At 44.2% G+C, this 11,907-nt stretch overlaps 1 protein-coding gene across 1 annotated transcript; it reads right to left on the minus strand.

The window, feature by feature from the left end:
• Nucleotides 1–3,277: 3,277 nt before the first annotated feature.
• Nucleotides 3,278–6,096, minus strand: LOC112071244 (cystatin-like). Its single transcript, XM_024138712.2, has 3 exons — nt 5,802–6,096; nt 4,063–4,167; nt 3,278–3,579 (listed from the first exon to the last, which is right to left on the minus strand). Exons 1-3 carry the CDS (start codon nt 6,009–6,011, stop codon nt 3,499–3,501), a joined length of 396 nt encoding a protein of 131 aa, XP_023994480.1. The 5' UTR covers nt 6,012–6,096; the 3' UTR covers nt 3,278–3,498.
• Between the last annotated feature and the right edge of the window lie 5,811 nt (nt 6,097–11,907).

Raw genomic sequence — 11,907 nt, forward strand, 5'->3', positions numbered from 1 at the left:
TACAAAGTTATAATTTCCCAATAYAACCTTTCAGATATTTTMATATCTGATCAATAGTCTKCTGATTAATGATTTATTTATTTTACSTCACGTTAGTCTCATTCCAAACGTCGTAAATTGTTGGTTATCTGCACGAACCCAGTCTTCACTATGAGTCATCCATACATCAATTGTCTTAAATCATTTATTTATTACTAAGTAATTCACAGAAATGCATAAACAAACAAACTTAAAATGGTGATATGAAATGATAGGAGAAATATGCCCTAGTGGGCTGAACCGGCATGGCGGCTTGTTAGACAAAGGGAAAATTGGGGGTCGACTAAGAAGTCACTACAGAGTTCATAATTATAACAATTGACATGCTAATCCTTTACACATGAACTCTCACTCATTCGGGAACAATTGCAATCTATATATATTTACGCTCAGTGTGTCGTGTTGATCGTTGGTGAAAAGTTAGTTTCTGTTGGAGAGTTTCGTCTGTCTTTCTCTGTCTTGGTTAATGTGGGTAGTTCAGAGTGACCCTCGTTATAGAATGGATGTTTCGGCGGTTGTCGTTCTTCGCGTTCAATGATACCGAATTCCTAGCTGCAGACTAGTAGTAAATATCAGAGACTTGTTCTTATTCGTCTAAGAGTTTAACCACGTGGTATGGTTAAAAGATTCAGCAATGGTACACAACCTTCGTTCTCCTCCTATGGAGAAAAACATGGTCTGTTGATAATTTCTCAGAGTTGGGTTTTTATTCGGATAGCAGAGAGGGGCGGTCCCAGGATGTCTGACCCTAACTGGGCTCAGGGGCAGTACTTTGATTTAGTTCAAATCAAAAGGGAATTGTATTTTTCTTCATTAAACAGTCCGAAATCATATTACACAACTATACAAACAGTATCATACTCACTCATTCATCTTATACAACAATTAGATGTAAASCTCATATCTGAGGCTATTATATAAACAGCGGTATGGTAATGTAGCCACACAGTCTCCCAAGTTGTGACAAACGGACCAGTTAATAGCTGGAATCTTCACCGATCTTTTATACTTTTTCCGGAACATGAAATCTGTTCGTACCTCAGGTTCTTTGAGGTGGAAGAAATCCCTTTGTCCTGAAAGTTTACCCTCTCTAATACTGTTTGGCCATGAGGAGATTCTCAGGAATTTACGACGTCTCTCTGTGACCACAGCATGGGTTGAAGGAGGAAAGGGGGAGGCAGGGAGTGGCAGGGAGAGGGGGATGGGGCTTGATGTACCCAAACAGGCAACGTCATGACACTGGGGACTCACAAGGGTGCGCGCTCAGCTCCCTCTTGTAATCTCTGTTCACCCACGACTGCGTGGCCATGCACACCTCCAATTCAATCAAGTTTGCAGACGACACAACAGTAGTGGGCTTGATTACCAACAACGACGAGACGGCCTACAAGGAGGAGGTGAGGGCACTCGGAGTGTGGTGTCAGGAAAACAACCTCTCACTCAACGTCACCAAAACAAAAGGAGCTGATCGTGGACTTCAGGAAACAGCAGAGGGAGCAACCCCCTATCCACATCCAAGGGACAGTAGTGGAGAAAGTGGAAAGTAAAGTTCCTCGGCGTACACATCAACGACAAATTGAAATGGTCCACCCACACAGACAGTGTGGTGAAGAAGGCACAACAGCACCTCTTCAACCTCAGGAGGCTGAAGAAATTCGGCTTGTCACCCAAAACCCGGACTAACTTTTACAGATCCACAATCGAGTGAATCCTGTCGGGCTGTATCACCGCCTGGTACGGCACCTGCACCGCCTTCAACCGCAAGGCTGAGGGTGGTACGGTCTGCACAACATATCACTGGGGGTAAACTATCTGCCCTCCATGACACCTATAGCACCCGATATGTCACAGGAAGATAAAAAAAAAGAACAAAGACAACCACCCGAGCCACTGCCTGTTCACACCGCTTCCATCCAGAAGGGGAGGTCAGTACAGGTGCATCCAGTACAGCTGGGACCGAGAGACTGAAGAACAGCTTCCATCTCAAGGCCATCAGACCGCCATCACTAACTGAGAGGGGCTGCTGCCTACATGGAGACACAATCACTGGCCACTTTAACAAATTGACCACTAGTCACTTTAATGTTTGCATATCTTATATTACTAATTTTTATACTGTTTTTTGTACCGTCTATTGCACATTGCCTATGCCGCTCATCCATATATCTAAATGTACTTATTCTGATTCACCCCTTTAGATGTATGTATTAAGTTGTTGGGGAATTGTTAGATATTACTGCACTGTCGGAACCAGAAGCACAAGCATTTTCCCTACACTCATTAACATCTGCTAACCATGTGTGTGTGACATTTGATTTGAAGGCCTAGTAGGGGTATTAGCTGTAGGCCTTCTAGTGGGGGTATTAGCTGTAGGCCTTCTAGTGGGGGTATTGCTGTAGGCCTACCAGTGGGGGTATTAGCTGTAGGCCTTCTAGTGGGGGTATTAGCCGTAGGCCCACTAGTGGTTATAACTTTCAGAAGCTTATTTACATTTAAAGTTTTGTTCTGTCCCACTTTTCTTGAATGCCAGGCCGTGCACCACGTTATCAGCAACATAAATAGCCTAATTTGAATGATATGAGTCTGTAGTCTTGTATGAAGCCAAGACACTAACACCACCATTTTGTATAATCACAAAATTAAGCTTGATTTCAGTTATTTGCCAAGCATTAGGCATCACTGACAGTTAAGCAGTTACTCAGCACTGCAGTAGACTGATTTATCACAAGCCAATTACCGCCACTAAATGGTACCCCCTTGTAAAGGCTTGAAAGCATTTCACTGTAAGGTTTACACCCGTTTTTGGCGCATAAGACAAATTTGATGTCAAGTCACAGCTATAGCCTGCATACAAACACTTCCTAAGAGTAATAATGCCCAAGGGGGTTGTGGTATATTGGCCATAACACAAATCTGAGGTGCCTTATTGCTATTAACTASCTACCAACGTAAWTAGACCAGTAAAAATAAGTTATAGCCCGATACACCACGGCTGTCAACCAACCACCCAGTTTATAATRCTGCATAAATAGCCAACACCTTTTCAGTAGTCCCTTCTCTGACCTATTTAGAGGTTGTGATRGACAACCTCCATGTTGAATGCATGAGCCTTTTTAACATTGGTCTGTCCTGTGAATCATTGGGCGGGTGACTGAACGTTATATTTMTCAACATTTAWCTATTTTTTCACAAAATMATGGGTCTAAGATTTGTTCATCTGGCAACAAAATGAAACATGTAAATGTAACAGGTTTTATTTAGTTCCACTGTTGCATAGCGCTGACAAACCATCATCAACACAGCAGTTCTTATTTTAAGTGCTATATTGGTGTGGGAATGCAATAAGTATGAAAATTAGTTGGATTCTCTGAATAGATCATAGATGAGGTAGATCTGCTTAGGTAAGACTAACACCACTGGTAATAAATACTAATTGGGTAGACTAGACAATTGAAGTCTTTACTCCTCGCAGGCTTGCTTGATCAACTGGCTCGCTCCCAGCCAGGGGCGGCTCCACACCTCAAAGATGCACTGGTAGGTCTGAGGAAACAGGAAGCAACACGAGTTGGTATGGTCACACCCCTTCAGCAGCATAACACCTGACAAAAGGTTTATTGGACATTGCATCTGACTACCTGAGCTACAAATCACCTTGCATCATAAACACATTTATTATTTGTAGAGTAGTTAGGCAAAATGTACCCACAATGAATCATGGTTTTGATGCTCAAACACTGCCAACAGACATTCATCTATAGAAATCTCACCTGAAACTTCCCTTTGCAAAGGAAGCAATTTGTAACAAACTCAATACTGAGCCAATAGTGAAATGGGTAACATGTTACAAGTAGGATTTACTAACAGTTTATAAGTAGTTTATTAGTTACCAATGTGTTCACTGTTTGTAACAAATTATAAACTAAAAATGGACCATTCTTAAGCTGTACATRTAGGAAGCACTGAGCTGAAGTGCCAGTGTTAACACAAACAGATCTGGGACCAGGCTAGCCTTGTGGTCCTTACCTCAGCTGGGCCATGATGCACAGCGCAGTCCTTCTCCACACCTCCCTTCCTGCACAGGGACCTGGCCATCAGCACTGTGAAGATGTACTTTATCCCAGCTACCACCTGTAAGAACAAAGCTCAAACTGAGTCGCATCTCCTGCAACCGAACCGATAGTACAAACGACCAGCCGGCTTGGGTAGCAACCTTATGTTTGTGACGTTACTACATCTCGTGGAAGTACGAAATAGTATGAAAACTTACCAAAATAAAGTTTAATAAAAAAAAGTCTATCAATAATTGACTGTTGGTAACCCGTATAAAAAAAGTGACAATGCCCTCGAAGCCAGTGTTGAGGATATATTGGCATGGTTGCCGGCCCTCGACGAACCCCTGTGCCAATATATCCTCCAAACACCGGCTTCCCAGACATTAGCACTTAATGCATGCGGTAGAAATACCCTTCAAGCCAAGCAAAGACCTATTCAACAACGCCATTATATAAAGTAGCTACGGTGTATTCCTAAATTAACTCGACGTCCAGAGCGCTGTCTGGGCGTTCATAAATGCAGTGTCGTCAGATTGTCCACGTAATTCAGAGGGTGTTGCTGTGAGCAGGGTTGATCCAAGCATTCAGACCTTACAATAGCAGTCAAGCACCCAGGATAACGTCTCGACCACACCGACGGCATCTAGATGTGCGCAACAAGTTACATTCACTTTCTACCATTTGTAGAGCCATCAACGCATACGTTCAATAAATACAAATATGCACCACACACATGCAGCGTTCCATTGGAAATGACCACCAAAATGCAATTACATTGTTATGGGTGTATAATGGCACAGTGATGCCATCTGTTGGTAAATGTTCATTACTGCAAGTCGAGTGTTTTTACCGGTGTGCTTGAGATAACCAGAGGTATTGCAATGTACTGAACAAGACTGGTTACTCGCATCAATGCCTCAGTCTCGTCATTTAACATTCAAACAATTGTCTGTGCATTGAATTGTAGTTGGTTAGCTTGCTAGCTACTTCCAGAGACAAATTAGTGTACACCTCACTGACCATTTTAATCGCCCTAGCAGCAGTGGAACAAGTACCCAAATTATCACACTTGAACAGTGAAGAAAATGACTCGTTAGTTACCCAGTAAAAATACTACTTGAGTTCAAGTACAAAATAATTTCATGTTCCTTAAATTAAAACAAACCAGAGATCACGACTTGTATTTGTCATTAATGGATATGCAGAGGCACACGCCAACAATGAATGAACTAAGCATTAGTGTTTAATGAGTATGCCAGAGCAGAGTAGGTGGGGATGATCTCTTGATAAGGGAACTTTATCATTTGTGTCCTGCTAAGCATTTGAAATGTAACGAGCACCTTTGGGTGTCAGGGAAGATGTATGGAGTAAAAGTCATCAAATAGTAAAGTAAAAACCCCAAAAAATGACTAGTACTTTAAATGTTTACGCCACTGCCTAGCAGAGTTGGTCAGGCTGCCCTCATGTTAAGAGCGTTGATGACTGTTGCTGGAAACAAACAGTTTTTTGGCCGACGTTTACCGACACCGGTCCTATTCGACAGGTGTCGTACATTAACTAAAACATTGACCATTCTGCCGCATTCAGAGTACGTTAATAAATTCACTGGTCTATATTAAGATATTTCAACCGTGGAAACTACGCAACACAATGAATGACCAACATTTTGTCTTCGTTCAACTGATAAAAAGATTTACAAAAAGGACTGACCTGTTTCTGAGCCTTGACAACCTTGGCCACCTGCCAAACATACGGGTCGTTTGTTCCCTTGTTGTATTCGGCCACCGCGAACTTCAGCGCGTCTCTGGTAGCGGGGTCGTTCATATCTGCGTCCACGACGCCCCCCGKTATCCCATCGGCGCTCGTCACGATGAAWGCCACCGCGAGCAAAGGAACGACGATCTTCCAATTCATGAGCATTTTCCCGTCTGATATCGGTCTTTATTGCAACTCCGATCGTATCWAGTAACGTTACACCACAACAAATCCTCGCCTCCGACGACTTTTATATGAACGTGTTGAGGTCACTTCTGATTGTTGAGGGGTGGGGCTTGATTCTGATTCCACTAATCACTTCAATTAAAAACCTAACGCCTCCATCACACCGACAGTGAGCATTTGCGCCACATGGGACGTAGCATCGTCTACTGTGCAACAAAAGTTAACCATTCACCTTCTGCTACCATTTCTGTCAAAYCAGTTTAGAGTGGCATACCCCGTTTTATTTGCTTGGTTGTAGGCTACAGCTATATAACTCATAATGGAAATATATTACGAAATGAGAGCCTGCACAGCAATGGATTTCTTAAAAAACTAATTCTCTGTTTTTATATAAGTGACGCTAAACTAAATAGGACTAGGCTTTATTGGCTATTATTGGCTTTAGGGAAGATTGGTTATTTATACATTCTAGCATTAAGCCTAYTGTTAGACCACAGTTACAAGTTACCAGTGTCTTTGACATTAGACAGTGGTTACATGGGGCTAGGCTAAATTCGTGATTTGACTTCTGTGCTTGTTATATGTCAATGGCCTCAAGTTATTGATGACACAAACCTGAGAAATGAAATTAGAATGAATAATTGTATTTTCTTATCATCACTGCGGACATATGTCAATAGTTTAGTGAAATGGTGCTTTCAAGACAACTGAGAACTCGGGAAYAAAACGAAGTCAAAACATGTCAGTGATCTTCAAGTCGGAACTTCTGAGCTCTAGAAAGATGCGTGAGGTCCTGACTTCGAATTCCGAGTTGGATCACCGTTCAAAACTCGTTTGTCCCGAGTTCCCAGTTATCTTGAAAGCACTGAAGTCGTTGATTTACGAGTTCACAGTTGATTTGAACGCGACAAACGTCCAGACTTCAATCACTGACGCACAGACAGGAGCGCACTTTGGAACTGCAGGACTCTTGAGTAACCATGCAGACTATTGAAGTTCTGAAGTGAGTAGTTCTTTATGTGGATAAATAGGGCGTATTTAATCATTGCGTAGATAGTATATTCATAGCCTATAGATGTGATTAAGACTAAAGAGGTCAAGGGAACGCAGACAGTCGGGAGAGAAGAAGGACGGCGGTTTGGCGGCGCACGTTCAACAAACAAAGTGGATATTCGTCAAATCATGATCACAGTTGTCTGGAACAGCTGGTGCTCTCCTGCAGCTTTTAGTTTTCTTGCACCATATTTGTGGAACTGTGTTTTATGTTTATGTTTTGGTGCCCGGGGGTGGGGGCAAAGTATCCGGCCGGCCGGGCACTTCATCCCTATAATAGTCCTACTCTTAGCAGTGTTGTCTATGAGTTGCTGTTTGATCCCAGGCCTCTCTCTCATTCTCTCCCCCCAGAATGAGGAGGTGATGGGTTGGAGGCCCGGTCAATCCGCCACAGGAGGCCTGGACTGGAGGTGGTGCCAGCGTACCTTCCAAGACCTTGAGGAGGTTCTCTAACAACTGGAGGTGCTCTTCTCCCTGGGTCCCTGCGTGCTCCTCCTCCTCCGTGAATCCTTCCTCCCCAAGGAGCTGTACGAGGTCAACATGGAGGTGACACTAGCCGACGGTGACCAGAGCCTCCATCTCCTCCTGCCTTATGTAGCTCTTCCGCACGCTCTTCATGGCCGACCTGTTGTCTGACGCTAAACCTGTCCGGCACAGGGCCATGATTCTGGCCCATAGGGACTGTGGCGTTGGGTGGTTCCGGCCCAAACTGGATTTTAAGGTCCCCACGCGGGTGAAGAGACAAGTTACTGCTCTGTCTTGTGTCTCTGGGTCTGGGCCCTCTCTGGGAGGAGGGCAGACTGACTGGCAGGATTATGTCTGGTTTCAGGACCCACATGGCAATCAAAGGCAAGTGACAATGAAAGGATTCCCAACGACAGCCATAGTATGAGATGACAGGAGGCCATGATCACAAAACGTTTCTCAGAGTAGGAGTGCTGATCTAGGAGAAAGCTGGGATGATGAACTGAAAGTCATTGACAGCCACCATACTGATCAAATCSTGCCAATTTGCTTGTAAATATCCTTTGCTATTTATTTCTAAATGTGATCTGTTTTATGACTGCTGCCATATGAATTGCCTCTGAGGACATTAAAGTTGTCTGAATCACTTATCGGAGGCATTTTGCTTATCGTTCATTAGGATAAGTAGCCTATACTAGAGAGATGTGAAGTTTGAATTCAGTTTCCTAATATGGGGGTTTGTTAATGACTACAACCATCAAACTAGTAGTTTAAAAATGATCATTTTAAACTGTGGTGTACATTCATCTTATCAATGTATTATTCATTTTTATCCAGGATTTTTGTCCATATGGCCCAGCGCTGATCTAGGATCAGGTTCCCCTGTCTATATAAACCTGCTGATCTAAAAGGCCAAACTGGAGTGCTGATCTGAAGTCAGTTTGACCTTTTACGTCACAAAGACTAACATTATATGGACAGAGGGTACCTGATCCTAGATCAGCACTGACGATTTGTGACTACAGACAGAGGTGTTGACCGAGCGGATTGACATGTATACACCATACCCCTCTCTCTCTGTCAGGGATGACTCTCTCTGTAACCCTGAGCCCAGTCCAGGGACGACTCTCTCTCTGTAACCCTGAGCCCAGTCCAGGAACGACTCTCTCTCTGTAACCCTGAGCCCGGTCCAGGGACGACTCTCTCTCTGTAACCCTGAGCCCAGTCCAGGGACGACTCTCTCTCTGTAACCCTGAGCCCAGTCCAGGGACGACTCTCTCTCTCTGTAACCCTGAGGCCATCCAGGGCGACTCTCTCTCTGTAACCTGAGCCAGTCCAGGGACGACTCTCTCTCTGTAACCCTGAGCCCAGTCCAGGGAGCGACTCTCTCTCTGTACCCTGAGCCCAGTCCAGGGACGACTCCTCTCTCTAACCTGAGCCCAGTCCAGGGACGACTCTCTCTCTGTAACCCTGAGCCCAGTCCAGGGACGACTCTCTCTCTGTAACCCTGAGCCCAGTCAGGGCCGACTCTCTCTCTGTACCCTGAGCCCAGTCCAGGGACGACTCTCTCTCTTAACCTGAGCCCAGTCCAGGACGACTCTTCCTCTGTAACCCTGAGCCCAGTCAGGGACGACTCTCTCTCTGTAACCCTGAGCCCAGTCCAGGGACGACTCTCTCTCTGTAACCCTGAGCCAGTCCAGGGACGACTCTCTCTCTGTAACCCGAGCCAGTCCAGGGACGACTCTTCTCTCTGTAACCCTGAGCAGTCCAGGACGACTCTCTCTCTGTAACCCTGAGCCCAGTCCAGGGACGACTCTCTCTCTGTAACCCTGAGCCAGTCCAGGGACGACTCTCTCTCTGTAACCCTGAGCCCAGTCCAGGACGACTCTCTCTCTGTAACCCTGAAGTCCAGTCCAGGGACGACTCTCTCTCTGTAACCTGAGTCCCAGTCCAGGGACGACTCTCTGCTCTTGTAACCCTGAGCCGCAGTCCAGGGACGACTCTCTCTCTGTAACCCCTGACCCAGTCCAGGGGACGACTCTCTCTCTGTAACCCTGAGTCCAGTCCAGGGACGACTCTCTCTCTGTAACCCAAGCCCAGTCCAGGGACGACTCTCTCTCTGTAACCGAGCCCAGTCGGGACGACTCTCTCTCTGTAACCCGAGCCAGTCCAGGGACGACTCTCTCTCTGTAACCCGCGAGCCAGTCCAGGGACGACTTCTCTCTGTAACCGAGCCCAGTCCAGGGACGACTCTCTCTCTGTAACCGAGCAGTCAGGGACGATCTCTCTCTGTAACCGACCCAGTCCAGGTACTATGTTTCTCTATAGAGGTTCATATGATGACTGGCATCACTTGTCAGATGATTGGTAATGATATGTTGTCTGGTGTAGCTTGGGTATGTGCTGTACTGAAAGCAGTGTTGGTGTTGTGACTGTATATAGCCTACTAAGTTACTTTGTGACTGTATGCCTACTTGGTTGAACTGTATAATGTTTGGTTTCTATTGTTTAAAATGTTTTTTCTGAACAATTTTTTTTTGAATATATCAGTATGTATGTAAATCTAGCTGGATCACTATAATTAAAGTTTATTTTGAATTATACACATTTGCAGCATACATAGTTTAAGTCTTGTGAATTATTGACTTGTGGATGTTATTTGTTTTATTGGATCCTCATAACTGACCCTTAGTGACTGCTAGTCTCCTGGGTCACAGAAATTCATCATGGTTTTCTGGGACATGATAAGCTTATCTAGACCTAGACTAAATCTGACCTAGACTAAAAACAGCTCAATGGAACACATTGAGTATATTAGTTAGGAACTCCTCTCACTGGTTTGTCTAGGTCTTAAATTGAAAGGAAAACACAGACATTTTGCCCCCTGGTAAGAATGCCAGTTTGACCTCACTGCCTTACAGGGTCGTCACAATAGACCATGATTACAGCAGTAGTTATAGTTAATGCTATAAGCAGTAGAGCAGTAGTATGCTATAGCAGTAACAGAGTAGTATGCTAAGCAGTACAGCAGTAGTATAGTATGCTATAGCAGTACAGCAGTAGTATGCTATAGCAGTACAGCAGTAGTATGCTATAGCAGTACAGCAGTAGTGTAGTATGCTATAGCAGTACAGCAGTAGTGTAGTATGCTATAGCAGTACAGCAGTAGTATAGCAGTACAGCAGTAGTGTAGTATGCTATAGCAGTACAGCAGTAGTATAGTATACTATAGCAGTACAGCAGTAGTATGCTATAGCAGTACAGCAGTAGTATAGTATAGCATAGCAGTACAGCAGTAGTATACTATAGCAGTACAGCAGTAGTATACTATAGCAGTACAGCAGTAGTATAGCAGTACAGCAGTAGTATACTATAGCAGTACTATACTATAGCAGTACAGCAGTAGTATACTATAGCAGTACAGCAGTAGTATACTATAGCAGTACAGCAGTAGTGCATTATTGCAACAAGAGAAGAACAGACATCTGTGATTGAGGCTGCTTTCACACAGTTGTGGTGCAATCTGGAAGACATTTGTAATCTGTATTTAAGTGCTTTTCATTTTTTTATTACAGTATTGGTCCATTATGTTGACTGTATAGGCTTAATATTACACCAACACAATCACTGAGCATGATCATATTGCAGTGTTAACATCACTGATTGACAAAGTATTTACCCGATAATCAGAAAGTGCTTCTGACTTTATCATAGATTAACATTTAAATGTTTTTAGTATAAAGCTACAATTCCAAGCTGTAGTGTTATCACGTTCTGCAGTCCTGCTGGTTTTTCTTCCAGGCACTTGGCAGGAGTGGAGAGTCAACCTCTTGTATCCATCAACTCTACAACTTCTCCACCTTCTTCACAAACTGCAGCAGGTCGTCAGCCAGGAGCTGTGGCTCCTCGAAGGCAGCGAAGTGGCCTCCTCGGGGCATGTAAGAGTAGGAGTAGATGTTCCTGAACCTGTCTCTGGCCCACGACTGGGGCACGTGCATTAGCTCGTTGGGAAACGTGGCCAGGCCTGTAGGCACATACACCCCCGTACTGAGGACACGAGAGACAGGTTAACAAACACAGCCACACATTTACATTTTTAGTCAGAGCAGACACTCATTTTAGCAGAGTGTCTGCCAATCAGTGCATTCAACTAAAGTAGGTAGAAAACAACCACCTGGAACATCTCATTATTGGGAGCCTGTTATCATAACACAAAGCAAGCATGATCATGGGTTCAAGTCCCGCAAGGATCACATAAAACTACAAAATGTACTATACGTCCCTTGGCATGTATTATTAAATAGCGTCTATTATTGGTTTTTAGGAACAGCCCGTGTCATATTAAACTGGACAGGCC

Source organism: Salvelinus sp. IW2-2015, unplaced genomic scaffold, assembly GCF_002910315.2.
Source record: "Salvelinus sp. IW2-2015 unplaced genomic scaffold, ASM291031v2 Un_scaffold1553, whole genome shotgun sequence".
In the NCBI taxonomy this organism is placed as follows: Eukaryota; Metazoa; Chordata; class Actinopteri; order Salmoniformes; family Salmonidae; genus Salvelinus; species Salvelinus sp. IW2-2015.